The sequence below is a fragment of the Labeo rohita genome, chromosome 14 (assembly GCF_022985175.1).
Source record: "Labeo rohita strain BAU-BD-2019 chromosome 14, IGBB_LRoh.1.0, whole genome shotgun sequence".
In the NCBI taxonomy this organism is placed as follows: Eukaryota; Metazoa; Chordata; class Actinopteri; order Cypriniformes; family Cyprinidae; genus Labeo; species Labeo rohita.
In genome coordinates, this window is record NC_066882.1 from 3368902 (window position 1) to 3394661 (window position 25760).

The window sequence follows — 25760 nt, forward strand, 5'->3', positions numbered from 1 at the left end:
TCAATGTCAATGTGGTTTGTGTTAGAGCTGTGTCATTCCCAATCAATCAACCAGTCTGTCCAACACCAGATCAAATCTCCATTTGTATCCTGAAGGTCATCTGGATCCATGCTCAAATTAGTTCATTTTATTTAACAAACCTGACCAAGTAACGAAAACTGAATGTGACATTGCCCAAACCATTGCAAAAACAAAATCCATTTTTTTTGTGGAAATAAACAGTCAAAAGATAAAAACATGACAGGAAGAAAGGCAAATAAAGGAAGCTGGAAGAAGAAACTCACAGTTCAGTTGTATCTTTAGGGATACCCTTAGGCAGCGAACGCAGCCCGCGGTTACTACAGCGCACCACCGTGTCCGAGCATGTGCAGGAATCGGGACAGCGAGGGGCCGATGGCAGACAGACATTCTCTTCCACACCTGAGAGAGAACGACATGCATATTTTATGCTCCTTTACATCATGCAAGAGAAAAATGTAATATGTGCTGCTAACAGATCTAATATAGAAACTCATCAATTCTTTAAAAGGAAGTAATGGAGGACAGAGAGAATGGATGAAAGAGCACAGGTGCTTTGTGCGCCGAATCGCACAGCCCTTTCTCCAGCGTACGGGTCTCCAAACACGGGTATCATTATTACAGCGCACGCTCGCTCATAATAAGCGATACAGTACGCAAGAGTTTAAAATCAGCAGCTAAATATTGCTTTTGGCCTCGCTCGCTCCACATTTCCTGCAAGCAATACTTGTAGCCTCCTCCCGAGCTGCTTTCATCCAAGCTCTGTAAGATGCTATCTGTAAAAGGCTGAATTACCCTGCAGATTAAAAAGAAACAGCGAATTAAGCCATTAATGGGAGGTAATGGAGGCTGAGATATGCTCCAACAATAACACACAGACCGAGTCTGGAAAGGGGAAACGCTGGATCTGGATGTGCCTGCAAACGCAGAAGAGCCAAAGGGGCTGTGGGCTAGTTTTACAATGACTGGACTCCTTCAAACGAGCAAAAATATCTTCCCGTAAATCAATTTAGCTTGACTTTGTTACTCTAGCTGTAATTGCAGAGCACTGAAATAGCTGGATGTTGTGGTGGTGAGTTTTTTGGAGCTGAAGTGACGGCGCCCCGCTCGAGGAGGAGTAAGAAACGAACGGAATAACAACACACGAGCCCTGACGGACAGCTTCTTCTAACTAATGGACCTCAAGCCAGGGCGATTTCTCTCACTTTGAGCCTCTTTATTTCAAAGCGCTTCGCCCGTCTACAGCTGAGCAGGCTTTCTTAACACGATACTCCCTGAAGCTGCAAAAGAGCTGTTTCTCCCTAAAACACCCTTGCTTTGACAGGGAGGCCTTCTGAAACACAGGACCCCGGCCAGACGGAAGCCAAACCGCAGTTTCTTTTTCTCCGTTAAACTTTATGTCGGTCTCGAGAGGTTCTGTTTTTCCCCCCGTCTTTATGGACACGAGTTCTTCCCTATAAAAACCAGAGCGGGAGGAGATAATGTTTAGGCCTCCACGCTCGGCGTTTAATTTGTCCTCGTGCTGCCCTCTCGGTACGGCCTTGTGGGAAGTTGGACGGGTGTGATTTACCCTGACGCTGGGAAGCAGGGAGAGGGGGATGAAGGTGTGGGAAATCCGAGTGGAGAGGGAGCCTCGGTCTGGAAGGGTGTCTGGAAGGAGGCGATTCGGCGGCCTGATCTAAGTGGCGTGATTTCATGGGAACTGGAGATGGATGTGGTGTGGATGGCACAGGCTACAGAGCAAATACTAGCTGAGGTCTGCAAACCCTTATTCAGCGTCCTGACAGTGCGCCTTCTGGTTCATGAGGAAGTGCTTAAACGGATGTATATAAACAGGCCAGTGTGGACACAAAGGAGTAGAAGAGTATGATAGAAAATCAGCAGCAAAATCAAGGTATAGATGGAGACATGAGAGTATAGATTGGTATATTCGCATTTACTGTATATACAGCAAATAAATACAGTATCTCATATTTCTTATTGTATAAACCACATTCAGTTTGTTGTAAAAGAGGTGATAAAACTCTATATATGTACAATATAACAGTTACAGGGTAATTAACTCCATATATACAGTGTTTAAATGTATAACTGGAGATATGGGAGTATAGATTGGTTTTGAATATATATGTTAAAAGTTGTTGTGGTGATAAACCGGTAAATAAAACCTTTTTATTATTAATAACAATAACAATAGTCCCTATAACTATTAAAAATATATTAATGAAACTTATTTGTATTTATTTATTTTATTTTATTTATAGAATTACATTTATTTTTACTTTTTATTTTATAGTAATATGCAGTTTAACGCAGTGTAAGCAATAAAAAACAATTTGCAAAATGTTGATTATTTTACCGAAATAAGAGGGATCATACAAAATGCATGTTATTTTTTATTTACTACTGACCTGAATAAGATATTTCACATAAACATAAAAAATAATAGTTGAATTTATAAACTATTTTATAAAACTATTATTTTCTCTTGTGGACTATATGCAAACATCTTTTATGTGAAATATCTTATTCAGGTCAACAATAAATAAAAAATAATTTTGTATGATCACTCTGTTTTGGTAAAATAATAAACATTTTACAGATTCTGCAAGGTGTATGTAAACTTTTGACCTTAAAATTATATAGCTGAATGTCCAGGAAACAATATTTATGATCATTACAGCATATCATCATTGTATACCATAAAACATGAAAAAATAATTTGATTATATATAATTACATTTTTGTAAGTGAACGTAAGCGAAAGTATGTAAACTATTAATGATAACAAATCACTCGCCATTTGCAGCTGTGGTAAAAGTTAATTTTAGACACTAGCTACTGTGATTGCATAAAAGTTAAGGTGGTCAGGCTATGCTAGTTCCTTTACTATGGTAAAATCACTGATTAACTGCTCAATATACATTCTTTGATGCATGCATTTGCTGAGTCTCTAATCCATCAACAGAGAAAATAGCAGATATTGCAAGTGACCCAAAATAGAGTTATACCGTCACAGGAGAAATCAGGCATGGCTACATCCTGTATGGGGATCTCCTTCAGGAAGGCAGGTTTCTGGCAGCGTGGGTTGCCACTAACCACCCTGGTCTTCTTAAGCCACAGTCCCAGCCAGGCCAAGTGACAGTCACACACGTAAGGATTAGACAGCAGGTTACTGTACACAAAGAGAAAGAAAACACAAACCCCATTACTATATAATTACAATGGAAAGCAATCAGCAGGGTTAAATTAGCACATAAACGATCAAACTTCAGCCCATTTAACACAGCATGAGAACTGCATTTGCATTTAAATAGCAATACAATTACATATTATGACTGCGATGCGGCCTGCAATGCTGACAGTATTTGATAGATGCACTGTTGTAATACTGTTACTAACGAATAAGACAGTGACACATTTTCATCAAGTTTGGATACAGAACGATCCATCAACCAATGGCTACAGGGACCACTAGAGTAGAGGCTTCAGAATCAACATATTGGCCCATTTTTCACGCGTCCTCACTGAGTTCTAAAAGTTCAGGTGGTGGCACACAGACCTAAATCATAAAAGTGTAGCCTTGAGTTGAAAGTGTCACCAGCAATGACTTTAGAAGGCCCACCAGGGAGCCGGTTGACGGCCCACTCAGATGGCCGTCTAACTGATGCATTGCTGAAACACACAGGCAGGAGCAGCAGTGCTAGTACAGGAACTCTTTCATACAGTGCGAAATAGAGTAGCTGAGAGTGTCTGCTACACTACAGCCTGCGGGATAAATTAATCGAGTATGCTGACCTTCCGCTGCTTTGCCAATAGCTGCTTCACAGCTTGAGAGGATGGGCCATGTTAACACCACCCTATATCCCGCACCAGCAACGTGTTTGCCTTTAATTATTCCTACATCGCTTTCTGTGCACGCTTCAAAGGGCAAAGAAACAAGACAAGCGACGCAGATGTTTGCTTTGGGAATGATATCACAAACTAGACATGAGAGATTATTTATGCTGCTAAATTTAATAAATGGGACATAACTGACAAAACACATGGCTATTTTTACTGGGATAATCACAAATGCGAGCGCTCAAAAGTAACCTCTGTCCTGACTGCTCACTCCAAGCTCTCCGACCGGAAACACACTCCCGCTCCGCTCTAATTTCGGCAGAGGTGGAGGGATGAATGATGGAGTGAGAGAGAAACAGGAGGGAAGTGTGTCCAACATGCCTGCTGCACTACTGTGGGAAGAGAATAGCTGGGGAGGCCTTGCACTCTCTGTCTCTCTCTCTTTGGATATTTTTAGCTGCCCTGTGCTGAAATGGACATGGCTGTGTCAGCCGCTGGGTAATTAGAGAGCTGGCATCAAAAAAGAGAGAATGAAAAAGAAAGAGTCTGAGAAAAAGCACAACAGATTGATTGGAAAAGTTGGCTTACGGCATAAGGAGGAAGAAAAAACTGAACCGTTTTGCAGTTTATGTACAATATATGTGACCCTGGACCACAAAAAAACCAGTCATAAGTAGCACGGGTATTTGTAGCAGCCAACAATAAATTGTATAGGTTGAAATTATCGATTTTTCTTTTATGCCAAAAATCAGTAGGATATTAAGTAAAGATCATGTTCCATTAAAATATTTTGTAAATTTCCTACCATAAATATATCAAAACTTAATTTTTGATTAGTAATATGCATTACTAAGAACTTCATTTGGACAACTTTTAAGGTGATTTTTTCAATATTTTGATTTTTTTACAACCTCAGATTTTCAAATAGTATCTCGGCCAAATATTGTCCTATCCTAACAAACCATACATCAATTGAAAGTTTATTTATTCAGATGATGTATAATTCTCAATTTAAAAAAATATACCCTTATGACAGGTCTTGTTGTCCAGGGTCACATAATATTATATGCAAATTATATATATAGAGAGAGAATATTTAGAATAAAAATAATAGAATGTTTAAAATATAGAATATGGAAGAGAATATTTAAGAATAGTCTATTCTATTTGAGAATAGAATATTTAAAAATTTAAAATGTAAAAAGCACAGCATATATTTATTATATATATATGTAATATGTTTGGTTATGTGTAATTTATTGTTTGTTTGTTCTGTGATATATGAGTTCAGTGTTGTGTACTGGCCATGTCACAGATGTACAAGAACAATGAAGTACATTCTTAAATTCTTCTCAATATATAAACAAGATATTTAGAACCAAATATTTACCATTATTTTAATATTTAAAAATAATTTGATTAATTAATTATTTTTATTATTTAAGCGGAGACACTGCAGACAAAACGCTGTTTTTTCATGCACCTGTCAAGTTTGAGATTTTGGGCTTTTTGGTTTTTCATAAAGTGTTTTTTTAGACTAGTGGAAAGAAAACATTCAAAAGACACTGTTAAGTGTTTCTTTTATAGCATTTTATCTATTTGTATCAATAGAATTTAATTACAATACATATTTTTTAAGGCCGTTTTCTCAATTCCTACAATGAGCCATAAATCTCCACTTCAGTAACACTTACACACACCAAACTTTACATTTTTATTCCTGTCTATATCCTGAAGGTTTTTACAGAGGGATTTGTTCATATATAATTTTCTTGATTTTAAACATTTTATTCCCCCCCCAAATTTTTAAAAATATATTGTTTTCTGTCTGTTTTAGTTTTTTTCTGAATTATGGAGTGACAAAATGAGATACCCAAAATTTCCCCTGTAAAGATATTTAACTCTAATAAGTCAAAAAAATTTAACAAGAATTTTAAAAACTGACTACACCCAGCGTTTAGATTTTTGTACACGAAATTTATGCAAATTATCACATATTTCATTAAATAATGCCTAGTTTGCATATTTAAACCTAACATTTTAGAAAACTTGTAATACAAAAAAAATGTTTGCATACATTATGCGTAATGTATTCTTTGTTTGTATAGTCAGTGATATGTACGTTCGATGCTGTGTACGGCTGTCCAAGAAAAATTTCCCAGAAATGGGACAATACAGTATAATATACAATAAAGTATATTCTTCTATTCTTCTCAATATATAGACTAAACATTTAGAATGAAATATTTTATATTATTTATTAAATATTTTTATTAATTCTATAATAAAAAAAAACAATAAACAAGCTGATCTAAGAATATTATATTCTATTTTAGAATACAATATAAAAAAAAATAAAGAAAACATTTAAATATGTATGTTTTTACCAAGTATGAAAGAGCACAAACAAAAACAAAACAAAACAAGTAAAGCCAAGCGAAGCAAAACGTGACAAAAAAAAAAAAAAAAGACTAAACAAAAGCAAAGGAAAACAAGACAAACAAAACAAAAAACAAGACAACAGTTAAGCTAGAAAAGGGTTCTCAAGGAAGTTTACATGCCTTGATAAAATAAGGAAAATTTATGTTACTGATTGGATGACTTCATTGTGTAAATTTTTCCTGTTGTTTATGCATGCTAAACTTGATTAGACGGTCAGAAAAGAATGAACGACACCCCATGCAAATCAGAACAATCTGAGAGTCTGCTCTGAATCTGCTCACATATTTCAGTTTGCAGAAAGAGTTCACCGAATGAAAAAGAGAACCATGTGTATTGCTGCACGTTGTGATGTGTGCCAGGAATACAGCCTGATATGATAATTCAAATGGTTACAGATGCTTGCTGTGTTGGCAGTCATCATTTCCATCTTTTGTTTTTTTTCCCCCCCAAATTATGATTCCACCAGAAGTTATTTTGAATGCTTAACGGCATCTGTTTATCTATGAACATCTGTGAGATCTCTTTCAGTTTTCTCTGTTGATCTTTGTCTTTCTTGTCATTCCCTCAGGGCTGACACACACTAGAGCTCATTTTTTGTTGATCAGTTTTTTTGTTTACCTCCCTCACAGAAAGCTATGCAGATATTAATCTGCATTAAAAAAAGGAACCACACTCCATTTTCACCAGCTGCTCCCAATTTTTTTTTTACAGCACACAATCAAATACAAAAATGAAATGGCAGAAGAATGAATTGAGTACATTTGCCTTTGTATGGACATGATCATCATCATCATCGCAGAAAATGTTGAATCCATTTTTAGACAGCAGAGCGATTTTCCTTTTTAGCCATTTTTGAATAATTCACCCTGCCCCATGGGGCAAGCCAACATTTTCCCAACTGAGGTTCAAGAACAACCGAGACAAGAAAACATAACCTCATAATTTTGAAAAACATCTGCAAACAATAAGAATTCTTTGCTCGAACCACATCCTCATCCGCTTTGCATACGAAGATATAATAGGCGCTTGATTGGTGGTGGTGCGTGACCCGATCGACTGTGTTTGACTTCCTGCGTCTTTGTGAATTTTTCAACTAACTCATTTGTGGTTTTGGTACGGAGACAGCAACATCAGTGAAGAGTTTTATTAGGCAGCAGAGATAGTTGCGCTTTAAAATGCTTAAAATTCTTAGCCATTATTATTTCAATTTTTTCACACTAAAGAATTTCAGTCAATTAGGGATGCATAATTGATTGCATAAAGCCATGAGGGGAATGTGTGTGTGTGCGTGTGTGCGAGGACTCACATGGTGGAGAGGGAATGCAGGGTGTTGAAAGCTCCTGGTGCGATAGTGGAGATCCGGTTATCGTAGAGGGAAAGCAGGCGGACGGAGCTCAGGCCGGTGAAGGTGGCGTTATCCACACAGCTGATCTGATTACTCCTCAGCATCCTGACGGGAACACAGAGGCAGGTGGGATCACATTGAGTCTGACAGACAACGGCACGTGGCTCACGGGGAGAGAGGAACGAAGGGTTTATGAGACCCTACTGCTGTTGCAATGCATTCAGTCAAAGGTGGTTTTACGGTATGACTGCTAACACATCAGAAACATTATTTAGTGAAATGTGGCATGCATGTAGTTGGTGGGCAAATACACACAATCAGGTTTAAGCGAGGAAAGCAGGCGCATATCGAGACAGGAGTCTGGTACGGGTCTGCATGATAGATTGGATTCGTTGGGAAATTACAGAAAGGAAATCTGATGGGGCTTCAGCAGACGCACGCCACTTACTGTGTATCAGACCATTCAAATGAAACATTGATAAACTGGCAATGTTATAACCAGGCAAGTCAGTCAAGTGTTACATTGCATCATGTGTGTTCGGGTCAAGATTGAGTAAAATAAAACAGTACCCTCTTAATGTAGCTCCATTTACTATAATAAAGTTATGGCAGGGATCTAAATATTTTATTTTATTTTATTTTATTTTATTTTTCATTTTATTTATTTTTTAATGCACCAACACAGACACAATGAATGCAGAGTGAAAATTACATTTTTGTAATACAATAAACCTATTTGAAAAGTCGCTTATTGATATTGTAAGCAATATCAATGCAAGACATTTTAAAAAATAAATAAATAACCAAAAATAATTACATTGTTTGAGTTTGAGTCAGGTTTGAGCAATTTGAACAGTAAAACAATAAATACCCTACTAATGTAGCTCCATTCACTATAATCAACATATGGCATGCATTCAAATATTTTAATTTATTTTATTTTATTTATATTTTTATTTTTAATGCACCAACACAATCACAATAAATGCAGAGTGAAAATTAGCTTTTTGTAATAAAATAAACCTTTCTGAAAAGTCACATATATATTGTAAATGAAGGAAAGACATTTTAAAAAAATTATATTGCATTGTGTATGTTCGAGTCAGGTTTGAGCAGTTTGAACAGTAAAACAATACCCTAATGTAGCTCCATTCACTATAATCAACATATGGCAAGTTACCCAAATTTTATTTTATTTTATTTATTTTATTTTATTTTATTTTATTGTATTTTATTTATTTATTTTATTTTTTAAATGCACCAACACAGACACAATAAATGCAGAGTGAAAAATTAATTTTTGTAATAAAATTTATATTTATATTTTATTTTATATTTTATTTTATTGTAATTTAATTTTATTTTTATTTTTTTAAAGCATGCACCAGCACAGACACAATAAATGCAGAGTAAAAATTAGCTTTTTGTAATAAAATAAATCTTTTCGAAAAGTTGCTTATATTGCAAGCAATATTAAGGCATGGATCCAAATATTTTTTTAATTTTATGTTATTTTATTTTATTTTCTTTAATTTTTTAAATTATTTTATTTTATTTTATTTTTTAATGTACCAACACAGACACAATTAATGCAGATTGACTAATGTAGCTCCATTCACTATAATCAACATATGGCATGGATCCAAATATTTCTTTATTTTATTTTATAATTGTTTCAATTTTATTTTATAATGCACCAACACAGACACAATAAATGCAGAATGAAAATAAGCTTTTTGTAATAAAATAAACCTTTTGAAAAGTATGTTGCATATATTGTAAACAATTTTTATTTTATATTATTATTGTTTTTGTTTATTTCGCAATATTCTATTCTATTCTATTCTATTCTATTCTATTCTATTCTATTCTATTCTATTCTATTATAATGAAAAATTTTAAAAATGCAAATGATATCTTTTTGTGCCTTCTCTTAAAAAAACCAGACTTGTCATATAACTGTATTAAATATTTATTTATTTCCTATATAAAACATTAAAAAAGGATCTCATAAGCCCATGAACTAACCCTGGTCTTTCAAGTCTAACTATCTTAGAATCATTTTTTTTTAACCTGAAAATGCAAACCAGACTTAATTTAGTTATAGATTTTGGTTTAGTGTGTGCTAATTATAACAAGCTTAATTTAAACAACAGACAACTTTGGTTTAGCCTCTGGCTTCCTGGCTTTTGAGACTGCCAGGTAAACGCATCTGCGTCTGATGATGATCTTGGATTGCGGCCTGTTCTGTAACCATGCGCGTCTGCTATCTGAGAACCTGAGGCAGCTCGCCGCTTGACACGGGACAAGATGAGCTTGAGTGCGTGCGGTTAGGGAGGGCCGCGTTGCCCAAAACAATCAGGTTCTCCTAAAGGCCCTCAGCAGCACAAACGGGCTAAATGCAAACCAGAGTCTGCCGTGATGAAAACCTGAAAGCAGCAAATTCGGCATTAAACTCTGACAAACAGGGATCTGAAACGAGCAAACTCAATTTGGACACATACTCCTGGGATTTGAAAGCCACTAAATCCAATATTGCAGGACCATGATTCCATTCATTTGCTCCTATGCACCGCTCTCTCTCCAATTAAGCTAATTAGAGCGACAGCAGACCTTAGGAAGGCTTTTTCTAACCACCAGGCTTCAGAATATGCACCGTATTAGCATCTTTGTTCCCGATAGCGCACCAGCATTTCCCCGTAAGTTTCTTAGAATAGCTTCTTGCGGTCAACATCACGATTAGAAATGACAATAACAGTTTGGTTTCTGCTGAGAACAGGCAATTTTTCATGAAAATTTGCTTCTGAAATAGCCAATATGAGCGATTCCTGGAGCACATCTCCAATGCCGTAACTCTAGTGTTTGCATTTATATTCAGAATCGTGTGAATATATGAACGCAAACGTGGCTTAGAGGCATTTTAATGAGCAGTGGAAAAATGAAAGGAGAACAGTTTACAAATAATTTACTCACCCCCTTGTCGTCCAAGATATTCATGTCTTTCTGTCGTAAAGAAATTATGGTTTTTGATGGAAGCATTTAAGAATTTTTCTACATATAATGGACCTCATTGGGGCACCGATTTTGAACTTCCAAAATGTAGTTTAAATGCAGCTTCAAAGGCTTCTAAACAATCCCAGCCGAGGAAGAAGAGTCTTATCTAGTGAAACGATCAGACATTTTTTTAAAAAATAAAAATTTGTATACTTTTTAAGCACAAAAGCGTGTGTAGCACAGGCTCTGGGATGCACATCCACAATGTTACGAATTAGTGATGGGTCGTTCTTGAATGATTCGTTCATTTTGAACAAATCTTTAATGTGACTCGGGAAGAACGAGTCGTCTCAGGGAGTAATTTGTTCAGTCACGCATGCGCAACATCCTATTAGGTTCTGTATCGGAATTAGCTCACCTGTTTCGAGTTGTTCGTTCATCTTATGGGGCTGTCACGTGATGAACGAATAACTCAAACCCAAAACTTGTCAGATAAGAGGTGAGGTGAGCTAATCATAGACTAAAGACCCAGGTAAACAATGAATTAATCTTTTCTGTTTCTTATAGCATTACAATTTTGTCTTGTTTGTAGTGTGATCAGCGTTTGTGTAAGCAGTAGATGTGTTAGGGAAGTAACACATAACATTTTAATTATATTTTGCTAAAATTAACGAAAATGACTCGAAAAGAGATTTGTTCATTTTGCTGAACGAGACTCAAAGGTCCGAGTCAGTAAAATGATCCAAACTTCCCATCACTACTACGAATCACGTCTAAGTTCATCGTCTCTGTACTCCAGCTCAAAGTATGGTAAAAAACTCTATCTTATTTTCTCCTACAACTTCAGAATCGTCCAACATTGTTGTACCTTTTTCTTACTTGCACTTTCTTAGTCTTCGCGTGTTCGTTTTGTAAACACTGGGTCTGTAGTTCTGTGTGACCTTTCAATGTGATTCAATAGTACGTAGCGTTGTGGACGCGCATCCCAGAGCCTGTGCTACACAAGCTTTTGTGCTTAAAAAGTTTACAATTTTTTCTTTTCCAAAAAAAATGACAGATCGTTTCGCTAGGTAAGACCCTTCTTCCTCGGCTGGGATTGTTTAGAGCCCTTTGAAGCTGCACTTAAACTACATTTTCGAAGTTCAAAATCAGGGCACCAATGAAGTTCATTATATGGAGAAAAACCCTGAAATGTTTTCCTCAAAAAAACATAATTTCTTCACAACTGAAGACAGAAAGACCACCAATGAACATCTTGGATGACAAGGGGGTGAGTAAATTATTTGTGAATTGTTGTTCTGGAAGTGAACTTCTCCTTTAAACGTGAAACTGTGGTGATGCTTACAGCGTTTTGAGGCCGCTCAAACCCTTGAACATCCGTCCGCTGACCGACTGCAGTTTGTTTCCGGTCAACAGCAGCTCCAAGACACCTCCGGCCCCATCAAACGCCCCCTCACGGATGTCCCGGAGTTTATTATTACTTAAGTTTCTGCAAACACAGAATTCATAAAAAACATTAACTCCCCTTTGCAAGCTTGTGTCTCAAATGTGCTATATATTACTCTGACAAATGGTGGAAAGCACAGGTTGCAATGGTACACTGCAAATTTCTTTGTTTCAGCATATGAATAGGTTGTGGTTGTATCCTAAACACACGTTTATGATGATTCACAACTTAATTTTAAACCGTGCTTCAGTAAAATGTAAGGTCGGGCTGTTAGATCTGCCCAATTTATAACTGTGGTAGATAGTAAGCAATTTCATGCATGATAAATCACCGGTCCTCTTCCTGAGCGAATACCACTTTTTCCAATTTTGGAGTGGCCTGCAAATATTGTCTGACAGTAAATCACATGCTTTTTCCCATTAGAATGGGACAAGCTTTTTTTGTCCCGTTGCTGAATTTCCCCAAATACGCCAATGTCTTTCAGCAGTCGAACCCTTCAAATGGAGAAAATAAACCCTTTCGTACATCTTGCGCAGGTTTGGCAGCTTCTTGAAGGCTCCTGAAGCCTCTAGGATGGAGATGTCGTTGTCGTTCAGCCGTCTGGTGGAGAGAGAGGGAAAGGTTAATAGTTCAACAGTAAGTAGAGCACTCACAAGGTATAATAATAAGATAAAGTCTCACAGCAAAAAGCACTAGGAAACCTCACTGGAGCATGTAGGAGTGAGACAAGAGAGTTAAGGGTGATGGGAAGTGATTACCATTCAGACACCGTCTCTGTTTCAAGTCTCTTATGTGGGAGACGCTGTATAATCGGGACTGTGATGTCATCGTAATGAAAAATCAGTATCGCTCTCTTTGGTGTGAGCGCTGGGTATGTGACTCTCATACACATTTATCTGTCCCTCAACCTTAGGGATATCAACATGAAGGACGTACTCTCATACTTTTGCATATAGTACAGTGGATGTGGAAGACAGGCTAATGGGCAATGCAGATAAATGAAGACATATGGAAACAGATGGTGTATTTTGGAATGGCATATGACTTTATGACAGGGGTTTCAAACTGGGGCTGCAAGGAGGTAAGAAAGACAGGAGAAAAAATAAAATAAAATAAAATAATAAAATAAAATAAAATAAAATAAAATAAATGTAAACCTTAATACAAAATAAAAAATTAATAAAATAAAATAAAATAAAATGTAATCAGATCAAATAATACAATTATTTTAAATTATTTTAAATAATAAAATATTTTAAAATAAAATAAATATCATTATGTACAATTTTATTATGTAAACCACAATACGAAATAAAATTTAATAATATGTAATAAAATAATAAAATAAAATAACTACCCTTATGTACAATTTTATTATGTAAACCATAATACAAAATAAAATAAAATTTAATCAAATGTAATAAAATCAAATAAATACCTTTATGTAAATTTTTAATATGTAAACCATAATACAAAATAAAATTTAATAAAATGAAATAAAATAAAATGTAATAAAATAATAGAATAAAATAAAATAAAATAATAATAAATTAAAATAAATACCCTCATGTATAAATTTATTGTCAAAATGTAATAAAATTGAATGAGATAAAATAAAATGTAATAAATAAAATGTAATAAAATAAAATAAAAATAAAATAAATACTCAATTGATATTATTGCTATTTCATTCCACTTTAAACACTGGTTGAAAATCTTGAGATTAATCACAACAGAAAAATTTTAAAAGTGCCATCACATTTACTGTTGTTCTGCAAATTTCCATAGGCAAAATTCATTAATTTCAACAGGAATTTATGCAATCAGGAATTTTTCTCTTTATTGAGAAAAATAGTTTGAAAACCTCTATTCTATTCATGTATTAAGATACCATGTCTTCCAAAGCTGGTGCATTCAAGTCATGTCCAAAAGAATCGCATTTTAATCTAATTAAAGGCACACAAACAGCATGTCTACAGCGTCTTTTTTAATGGTAAATTTGTTCAAATTAATGGAAAGATCATTTTTTATTTATAACAAAATAATTGCATTTAAAAATACCATGGTATCGTACAATTACTATAGAATGTATACTTTAATTTACAGCACCTTCATTCATAATCACCTGACATGCATTCTTTAATCATTTAGTAGATGAATAAAATCTCTAAAAATCTACTTTAAACTGCTAGTAAATGTAACAAATATTCACAAAGAAACAGCAAGCGTAGCATTGACTCAAATGTGAATTTTTGAAGTGGAAATAGCATTTTTGCTCAAATATAACTCAGAAATCTTATTTTTCACAATGCATCTTGCTCCATCCGAAGTGATTTGAACGCACCTGATGTCATAATTACAACTTCCCAGGAGGACTTGAATGCACCAAATGAGTAGGTTATAACCAGGAAATGACAAGAAACTATAATCAGGAAATGATAGCATGCAGTCTATACTGCACAGCAGCTAGCACTACGCTAGTATTCCATTGCAAACACAGACTTGTGCAGAGAAGGTCTAGACAAGGTTGAGAGAGACTTTCCAAACATTAGTAAAAGTAGAGTCTAGTAAATGCACCACGGCTGTCTTTTTGCTTCCCCCAGGGCTGCTTTCCCCAGCGGGGCCTGCCATGGGAAAGCACATCAGACATAAAGTGCTGGTTCCTGGTTGCTAGCGTTCCCGCAAGAGCTCTATAAATAAGCAGCTGCGCTAGCGGGTGCAAGCTGTAGTCACTGAGCCGCAGAAAGACAGAGAGAGAGAAAGAGAGAGTGTGACAGATGACTCGAGTTGATGGGACTGCAGAGGGAAAACCCTGATGTGTCCTCCACACACCAACACAAGGGCAAACGCATTGTCACCCTGACTAGCGCTGCCCAGGGAAAACACGGCTGAGTGGCTAATGGCCTGGGAGAGGCCCTGGACATTCATTCACCACAACTCAGAGCCCGTAATCAGGAGACAGGAGAGAGGAACGAGGCCTCCGAGACAGAGGGACACCGAAAGAGTTAGCAAGGTGAGATTGGAAATGGCGAATGATCCCGTGAATGACCGATGGGGTCGCTAGGTGTGTTTGTAAGCTCAAATGTGTGACTCTTACAGGTCGGTGGTGTGCTCCGGCAGGTGAGGGGGGATTTTGGTGAGTTTGAGGTTGGAGCAGTCCACCACCGTTCCCTCACACCGACAGCGCTCGGGACAAACCAGGTCCTGGAAACACTCGCCGCTCAGACGACTGCGGTAGTCCTCCGCACCTAACAAACACAACAGACACAAACAGAGAGAGACAGACATTCAAACAGCTTATTCAACTCATCACACGCATGGTTAGATCTCACAAAACCTGTCAACCACATGTCCAAGTCACCTAAAAATCAAAAGAAATAAGAAATATATTTGCATAAAATGTCTTTTTGCACTGTTATTTTCAAGACAATTAAGCACTTCCACAAAAAATAAAATAAAATAAAATAGTATTTATACCTCAAGAATTCTGTACATGTGAATTTAAATAAAAGTTGTTTTTTTTTTTTTTTTTTTTGCAATTTAAATAATGGGAATTAAGAAATAAATTTTCAAAGTAAAAAGTCTTAAATTCATTACACTATATTCACTATAATATAATTTGTTGTGAAATTGTGCTTTTTTAAATTAAATATTTGTGAAATATATAAACATTTTTTCCTTTTTTTTATATAAAAGTGGCTGTAATACAGTTTAACGTTAAATAATGAGAAGTATGAAAATAATCAACAAGTAAAATTTCAGAAATGCATTAAAGTAATGTGAAATTTTGGGGAAACGTGCTAAATTGTCTTAATAATGGCTTAATGACTAATCATTTTAAAAATATGTAAAATATATGAACAATTTTAAATATTTATCTATATAAATTGTAAATATATACATATTTTGTGTGTGTGTGTGTGAGAAATAGACACAAATGTTACTTATTTTTCAATATTAAATGTGAATTTGTACTTTTTTAAATGTAAATGTTTATATAAAAGTGGCTGCAAAACAGTTTAATATTAAATAAAGAGAAGTATGAAAATAATTGAAAAGTTACATTTTAGAAACGCTTTAAAGAAAGGTGAAAATTTTGGGAAATGTGCCAAATTGTCTGAATAATGGCTTAATGACTTAGTGATCTTTATTAAAATATGTAAAATACATATACCAATTTAAAATATTTATCTAAATAAAATGTAAATATATATACAATTTGTGTGCGTGTGTATGTGTGAGAGAGAAATAAATGAAAAATTGTACTTATTTTACTATATTAAATGTAAATTTGTACTTTTCTTGCAAATATTTATATAAAAGTGGCTATGAATAAATAAATAAATAATGAGAGGTATGACAACAATCTTAAAGTAACATTTCAGAAATCCATTAAAGTAAATGTGTTAAATTGTGTTAATAATGACTTAATGACTTCGTAATCATTATAAAAATATCTAAAATATATAAACACAATTTTACCATTTTTTTCCTATAAAACGTAAAATTTGTACTTGTCATGTAAATGTTGTAATCTTTATATTAAAAAGAGATGTAATACAGTTCAAATTAAGAGGGAATTAAGAAAAAAATATAATTTCAGTAAAATGTATCACAGTAATGACAAATTATTGGGAAATTACAGTAATGGGAAATGTGCTTAATTGGCTTTTGAATCTATATAAAAAAATACGCAAAATATATGACCAGAATTTTACTTATTTTACTGTATAAGATCTGTAAATTTGTAGATATCATCCAAATAATAAAAAAAAAGTCACTGACATCTTTTGATTTTAGGGGAAAACATAACTTAGTATTTTAAATGAGATTTATTCACATAATAAATAGGAATTAATATTACAATTTTATTACACCAGCAGACACGTCCACAAACAGACACAGGCACTGTTTGCGAACACAACCTCATCGTCTGCATTCTTTTTTTTTAAGATAACGGCGTCATTGAGCGAGAGGTCAGGTATTGGAGGTCTGGCACTACGAAGTGTTTTGACAGGAAAACACAGGCAGTTTCTGCGTAACACGAGGTTCTGGCCGCCCGCGATAAGTCTGCTTCCCATCAGCCATCACTCGCCTGCCACTGTTTATCTTATTCCCACCATCTCCGCTCGGCTGCCCTGATGCTTTGAGCCAAACGGCCCAATGTCGACGAGAGCGACCTTAAAAAACGGCCTTTGAAACGCAGACGGAGAACACAGCTAGAGCTCTTCACAAGCGATCCGTTGTCCCCGGGTTAAAGAACGCCACCTTCACTCCTCATGGCGGCAAAGAGAGCTGCCACCGCACATATCCCAGAATGCCATGCTGTGTGCGAGTGTGTCCAGCGGTCCCTGGTGCTTGACGGAACCATGTGAGGCTTGTGTAGGCGGCGGCACATGGTTAGATCAAGCACAAGAGACAGCTGCACCAGAGGCCAGAGTGGAGGAGCGGAGCGGGACGGAGAGGCGGGGAGGAGGAGGAGGAGGGAGCAGCCAGGACACAGCAGCCAGGAAGCCGCCCAGAACTCTGGGCCACCATGCACACAGGCGGGCCGGCCCCTTTCCCCCGTCCCAGCATGGACAATACGAGGGCCGAAAAGACAGACAGACAGACAGAGAGACAGACAGACAGGGACTAGAAAGACACACACATAAAGACATCGCAGAGGAGAAAGGAGTGGAGCGAAGCCCTCTGCCACCACACAAACACACACACACACACACATAAAACACAGATTTTCACATGCTTGTAACGCCTGTGGAAACACACACGCGCTAGGGGCCGGTAGCGGGTTTGTGTGCTCTGGCGTTGCACTTGTTATTTTGCTGATATACTGACAGAAGTTTAATGAGAAAAACCTGTGGCTTAATATCAAAGCAAACAGCGACTGCACTTCTCCCACCAAATCAGTTCCCTCAGGGCCCCGTGCTTTTGGCTGCGTGTGGGGGCCGGTTCCGACTCGTAAAAACATCTTCTAACAAGGCATCTTCATTCTGCTTCAGAACAGCCAGCATTGTCCTATTAGCACTCTGAAACCTGGCAGTGTGTGAGAAGAACTGCTCCAGGCCAGAGTATGCCACACACACACACACACTCTCACACATACACATAGGAAAAGGAAAGGGACGTCATTGAATGTGAGGAGTCTCAGTGTGAAGAAGCATGTGAGCAGCAATTGGTGGGCCAGAACTCCAAGCCATCAACAAGTCACTGTGTACAACCTAGTGGGTGGGACGGGTGGGCGGCAGGAGCCTGCTTCTGATTCATTCAATTGATTGACTGTCTTTCGTAAGGTGTAAGTCTTTTATAATGTTATCTTGGACCAAAAAACAACCATACGTTAATTGTACACTACCACTTTCCACCTACTCACTGAACTGAAACAGGGTTTTTTGGCTACTGTACTTGTGGTTTTACATATTATACTATTTGTATTCAGCAAGGATGCATTCTATTGTTCAAAAGTGGTGGTAAAGGCTTTTACATTGTTACAAAAAATCTATTTCAAATAAATGCTTTTCTGTTGTGCTTTCAGCTCTTTAAAGAATCCTAAGAAAAGTATCATGTTTTTCACATCACAAAATATTAAGCAGCACATCTGTTTTTAAAAGTGATAATAATTAGGATCATGTGACAGTGAAGACTGGAGTAACAATGCTGAAAATTCAGCATGTATTTTAAACTATATTCAAATAGAAAAATAATTTTAATCTGTAATTAGGGCTGTCAGTTTAACAAGTTAATTAATTCGTTATGAAAAAATAACGTGATTAAAATATTTTAAATGAATCAGCCATTTGAACGAATCGAATGAATAAATTAAGACTGTTGGCTGTTTTGGTTACCAATGACTTTCCATTGAATGAACAAAAAATATTGAAAGATCATGGAATTAATTGAAACATCATGGAATTAATTAGATTAAAGTTTTAAATTGACTGACAGCCCTGTTTGTATGTTACAATATTGCTGTTTTAATGTATTTTTTTGATCAAATAAATGCAGCCTTGCAGATCACAAAAGATTTTTTTCAATGCTAACACTTTGATACATTTTTTAGAATGTCCACTTCAGACATTCTAATAAGTAACTTTGTAACAACATGTCAACTAGCAGTCACTAGAGTATTAGTAGAATGTCTGCTTAATATCTACCAACACATGGCTACTAACCCTAAGTAGTTGCAAATTAATGAGTTGTAACATAGTTATTTAAAGTTATTGGAATGTTTATCAAAATGAAATATAACCTCTTTATAAAATGTAACCTTTTTATATATATAAAACATTTAAAACCTTTTTTGTATTTGAAATGAGCAGCCAGCTACAAAGCTGCTGAATACTGAATGTGAAGTGGGCGATCATGTTACAACGTCATAACATTTTGATTTCTAAATGACTGTTTTTGCATCTTAGCGTGAATACATATCTGAGTGGACTGATTAGGGAAGCTTTGTCAATGTTGACTACATACTGTAGTATACTGTTCCAATTAACTCAAAATACGAAATAAAAAAGCCATAAAATTCCTCTTTTAACAGTGCATGTGCGTAGCTCTACCTGTGCAGCGGAACTTCTTGCCCTTGACCTGGCTGATGCGTTTGTTAGCGAGGCGGCGCGGGTGGCTGCATCGAGCTCCGCTGGTCTCAATTGGATTGTCAAACAGGTAGTCGGCCAACCACTTCAGATGACAGTCACACATGAAGGGATTCTGAGCGAGGTGTCTGCGGAGGGTGGACATAATGATAAATCAAAACGCTTAATTAGAGTCAAGGGAGTTTGTATAATCAAACAGTAATATCCTGTTATACCAATATGATTCATAAACATGAGCTGTTTTTTTTTTTCCAGTGTAAGGTTTTCATTTGTTTAGTTCACATTTATCTCACTGCTGTTAATGTTGTTGTTGTTTTCCCGTCTACTTGCAGCTAATTAATTGCGGGGTGAAGGCAGTCCTGCTCAACAGTTGCTTAGAGACTGGAGTCTCTCGGACTGAGTGTGGGTGTGAAGGACGGAGTGTTTATGTGTGTGTGTTACTCACAGTGTTTTGATGGCGCGGAGAGGGGTGAACAGGCCTTTGCTGATGGTCTGAAGCTTGTTGTCGTAGAGGGACAGCAGGTTGAGGTTCTGCAGGTCTTTGAAAGTGTTCACTCGAAGGCAGTTGATCTTGTTGGCATTCAGCAGTCTGAAAGAATAAATAGAAGTTTCATTACACATTTTTTTCATTAGTATAAACACACAGTAAAAACAAACAAACAAACAAACAAACAAAACTAAAAACTGTTTTTTTTATGCTTATGATTCGCACCAGAGCACAGAGCACATAACATCAAAGTGAAAAAACCTCCCAAAAAAATATTGTGAAATAAAGACTGACACTGTCAAAATGATGTATTCCTAAAATGAAATAAATATTCAAATAAAAAAAATGAAAGGACAGAAACATATAGGAAAGAACAAAACTAAACAAACAGGCTAAAAAAATAACATAAAAACAAAAAACATCAAAGCAAAACAAACAAAAAAAAACAACTAACAAAAAAGCAAAACAAAACAAAAATCAAGCAAAGTGAAACAAAAAATAAAACAAAAAACAAAACAAAAACAAGCGAAGCGAAACAAATCAAAAACAAAAAAGCAAAGTGGAAAAAAACACAAAACAAGCAAACCGTAACAAAACCAAACCAAATAAAAAGCAAAGCAAAGCAAACTACGCAAAGTGAAACAACAAAACAAAGAAAGCAAAGTGGAACAAAAAACAAAACCAACCAAAGCAAAACAAAACAAAAACAAAACAAAACTAAAAAAAGCAAAGTGAAACAATACAAAGCAAAGCAAAGTGAAACAAAACAAAGCAAAACAAAAGAAAATCTAAACTAAAAGCAAGCAAAGCAAAGTGAAACAAAACAAAAAACAACACAAAACAAACAAACAAAAAGCAATGTGAAAAATAACCTAACAAAAACTAAGCAAAACAAAAACAAAAAACACAAGCAAAGCAAAACAAAACCAAACAAAGCACAGCAAAGCAAAGCAAAGTGAAACAACAAAACAAAAAACAAGCAAAGCGAAACAAAAAGCAAAGCAAACAAAGCAAAGTGAAACAACGAAACAAAAAACAAGGAAAGCGAAACAAAAAGCAAAGCAAACAAATCAAAGTGAAACAAAAACAAAAAACATACCAGCAAAGAGAAACAAAACTAAACAAAACTAAAAAAAAAACAAAAAACACAAGCAAAGCAAACAAAGGAAAGTGAAACAAACAAAAAACAAAACAAAAACAAAAAACAAGCAAAGTGAAACAAAACAAAGTGAAACAAAAACAAAACAAAAAAGAAGCAAAATAAACCAAACTAAACCAAAAAGCAAAGTAAAGCAAAACAAAACAATGTAAATAGTTTAATTTTTGTAAATTTGCCATTGTGTCATGTATGCTGTTCTTGATGACTGGTTATTAAGTATCATACTACAAGAGGATGTGATGTAAAATATTCATCTGCTCTGTTGAGCTTGTGCAGCATCAGTCACTCTAAAAAAGCAGTGCAATGGGTTCAAGTGCATGTTTCCTATGGGTATTTTGTGAAAGACTTAAGAGACAATAAGGACTTTTTATTTTCAATTTGCCCGACTGAGCGGAAAGTGCTGCTCGCTCTGAATGTTTTTATGTTTTGCTTTAAAGTGGAGAGCGTGATGGTTGCAGTAAATTCAGTAATCGGCGCTGTATCAGTGTGTAGATTTCACTGTGCCACAACAGGGATAAAATTCACAGTGTGGGATCCACAAAGTGCTCAAAGCTCTGTGACTTGATGTAAGTATTAGAAACATATTCAGATCTATAGATGTAATTTACTCGGTTCACAGATCACTAATTTTAACAAAAGCGCAGCGAATGTGTTGTCGATGCTGAGTCGCACCCATCACTCCTGTCATGTCACGCACTTCCAGCCGCCTTCGCGTCTCTCCCGTTCAGGCCGCCTGACAATTGACTAACGCAGTCATGTGCTTAATTACTGAAAGCCATTGTAATGAGGTTTTGTCTTGGAGCAAACGCATGCATCGTTAGTCTACTCACAGGGTGAACTAATTAGGTTTGAGTATCTCAAAAAAGAAGAAAAAATAATAAAAACAAAAGAAAATAGAGTGAATAAAACCATACACAACAGAAAGAAACAGAAACGCCAAAATAGCTTCGCGAAATTGCTGGAATGCCCTGAGGTGTACCTTTGAAAGGGTCTTATTAAGAAAATCCATTAAGGATGAAGAACTCTAATTGCTGAAAACACAGATAATTTGTGTCATTATGGCAGTTGACAGTGAAAACATGGGCCGGGCCGCTCCAGTAAATCCATGGCGTTTTAGAGGCATAATAACAGGTGATGTGAGCTTATTTTTGTGCCGGCGGCGGCGGCGTGTACGTTAAGAAAAGCGGAAGCCATCAGAATTTCCCCAAATCATTAGAATAAGCTGAAACAGGCCCATTAGAGCCGACAGATTCACCTCAATTTGGACCATTAAATGCAGAAATTATGTCTGAGCAATGTTTCCATGTCTACACAAATATAAGTAGGTGTGAGGGACATGTTTAGCAATCAAGACCAATTTACATGCTAATGATGTCGAGAGTGTTCCCCCAGAGGAAACGGGAATAAAACTTGATGCTCCTTTCAGCCAAAACACTACATACTCTCCCTCACATCTTTAAGTGCTTTTCTTTCTTTCGTGAGGGAAAAGGGAGAAATGTTTTACCTCCTATTATCCAACAAGTCCATTTTTTCACTAAACACATTTGTTCTCATTGTGAAGCATTTACACACATACAGTGGGGTTCTAAAACAAAAAATAACTAAAAACATAATGATAATAATATTTCAAATATTTCAGGAACACTTTATCTTAATATTTACTATTAACCAGCATGCATATCACTAGCATATTGGCTGTTTATTAGTACTTATAAAGCATATATTGATGACTTACTCTGCATGACAATATTTTAGATCCCTTAATCCTTAACAACTACCTTACTATTAATAAACAGCAAATTAGGAGTTTATTGAGACAAAAGTCATAGTAAATAACTAGCTAATAGAGAGAATTAGGCTTTAAAATGAAGTGTAACCTTTTTTCTAGGTCACAGATGTTCTCAAATCATGCTAGATAACATTTACAATTGGGCTTTGCAACACAATTTGTATTGATCAAATGCTACTGCTATTAAAGTGAATGCATAAAACATTAAACACATAAATGTAGAATTTTTTCCAGTTAAACTGTTATGAAACTAAGATATATGATAAAAAAAATATAACATTTATTATAATACATTTTTAAAAAATGCTTTGAAAGTCACTTCTGCTCACCAAGGCTGCATTTATTTGATTTGAAAAATACAATAAAAAATAGTAGGCTAATGTTGTGAAATATTACAATTTTAATTAGTTTTATATTTTATAGTTTAATATAAATAAATTCAATTTTTAAATGTCATTTCAGTGTCACATGATCCCTCAGAAATGATTCAAATATGCTGACTTCTGATTATTAGCAATGTTGAAAACAGTTTTGCTGCTCTTTTTTTTTTTTGGGTGGGAACTGTTACATTTTCCAGCATTCCAAATAGCATTTATTTGAAAAATAAATCTGTTGTAACATTATAAATGTCTTCACTTTCATTTTTTATCAATTTAATGCATCTTTGCTGAATAAACTATTAATTTCTTTGAGTGGCAATGCAAAAAAAAAAAAAAAAATAATAACTAGTGATAAAAATTGGATCCCACTGTACAGTATATTCACACACAGAAGTCATTATCTTCTTGACATTGAAGGTTATTGAGTCATAAACGCAGCACTCACAGCAGTTGCAGAGAGACCAGGCCATCAAACAGTCCCTTTGGGATCTCTGCGATTTTATTTCCATACAGGACCCTGTAGATACACACAGATACAATGTAAATAGAGAACAGTGAATCAACCAACAATGTCTCAATATGTCTAGCCCATGTGCAACACATCAAGCATGCATGTACTGTATCTTTCTTAGAGTGGCTTTTCAAGCCACATTTAAACTGCATTTTGAAAGTTCAAAATCGTGGCACCATATCAGTCCATTATATGGAGAAAAATCCAGAAATGTTTCCCTCAAAAAACAATTTCTTTATGACTGAAGAAAGAAAGACATGAATCATGGATGACAAGGGGGTGAGTACATTATATATGAATCTTTGTTTTGGAAGTGGACTTCTTTAAATTTAAGTCTGTTCCTGACACAATACTATCGTATGCCTTCACAAGACACATAATGCAGTGCATGACTATTTTTATGACAATTTATGTCGTTTTGTGTCCTTTTGAAGTCTCCATTCATAGTAATTGTGTTTTGTGTTCACAGAAGAAAGAATGGGTTCATGTGAGTTCTGAGCGACGTTCACTTTTGGCTGAACTATTCCTTCAACACACTCTAATTTCTAAGCAAACGTGTGGTTGTGTGTTTATGTCATCTTGCACATCCTCTTTGCTTTATTCTATTCCCTGAGAGACCGCAGCCCATCTTCCACCCCTCAGCGTCTCTTTAATCACGCGGCATGTGTAAATGAGCTCTGTCTCATGTACAGCTGTGTGGGCCGGACGCAGGGAGATAGATCTGACCAAATTAATATGCGCACGCTGAGTCTTCTGTCTCTCTCTGACTTGTTGAGGTGATTTAAATGAAAGTCCTCCCTTGTGTTCACGCTGCTGCAGATGTCAGCAAACACACACACACACACACACAGAGTGAAATACACACACTCAGGCAGACAGCAGGCCATCTCGTCTCCTTTCTGTCAGCCTCCTGTCAACTGATTTATTCGACACCTGTCCTTTCACCTGACTGTTTACATTTAAGCACGCCTATTATCTTTGTAAATGCATTACTATGCAGCTCAGGTGTATGCATTTTGATATGTTTGCGTCATTCATGTGTACGAGGAAAACACTTACAGTGAAGTGAGCGAGCGCAGGCCACTAAATGCGTCCTCTGCAATCTCGGATATCTGGTTCTTGCTCAGGTCTCTGTAATGACATAAATAGAGATAATACGGCCGACTGTTAGACCAACAAAGGGATGGTTTGCACATTTGTCTGACAGGACATCGATACTCCATAAATACCCAACAAACTCGATACTGAGGAGAAAGAACATAAGAAACTGCCTGGTGATCATCATTAGCATCTAATCTTTAAAGAGATAGTTCACCTAAAATTGAAAATCATTAACTTTTTATTAACCATTACCCATTTTGTTCCTTTAAAGGAGAAGTCCACTTCCACAACAAAGATTCACATATAACGCACTCACCCCCTTGTCATCCAAGATGTTCATGTCTTTCTTTCTTCAGTCGTAAAGAAATTATGTTGAAATTGAAATTATGCATTTAAACTGCATTTTGGAAGTTCAAAATCGGGGCACCATATCAGTCCATTATATGGAGAAAAATGCAGAAATGTTTTCCTCAAAAAAAACAAGACATGAACATCTTGCATGATAAGGGGGTGGGTACATTATACGTGAATCTTTGTTTTGGAAGTGGACTTCTCCTTTAAAATGAATGCAAGTAAGATTTCAGTAGATTTTGGGTTGTTGGGGTGGAAATAAACTCAGCGAGTGATTCAGCGAGAAGAGGTTGTGAAA

General features: G+C 35.9%; 1 protein-coding gene across 3 annotated transcripts in view; it reads right to left on the bottom strand.

Annotated features, from left to right (window-relative positions):
- slit3 (slit homolog 3 (Drosophila)) overlaps positions 1-25760 on the bottom strand; it is a 185955-nt gene that overhangs the window by 32663 nt on the left and 127532 nt on the right. For all 3 annotated transcript variants that reach the window (XM_051127821.1, XM_051127822.1, XM_051127824.1), the window contains 10 exons: positions 25070-25141; positions 23945-24016; positions 20130-20273; positions 19649-19812; positions 15187-15337; positions 12615-12689; positions 11988-12131; positions 7610-7753; positions 3030-3193; positions 285-420 (listed from right to left, as the gene is read on the bottom strand). In XM_051127821.1, the coding sequence (XP_050983778.1) occupies positions 285-420; positions 3030-3193; positions 7610-7753; positions 11988-12131; positions 12615-12689; positions 15187-15337; positions 19649-19812; positions 20130-20273; positions 23945-24016; positions 25070-25141 (1266 nt within the window). The remainder of the gene's footprint in view (positions 1-284; positions 421-3029; positions 3194-7609; positions 7754-11987; positions 12132-12614; positions 12690-15186; positions 15338-19648; positions 19813-20129; positions 20274-23944; positions 24017-25069; positions 25142-25760) is intronic.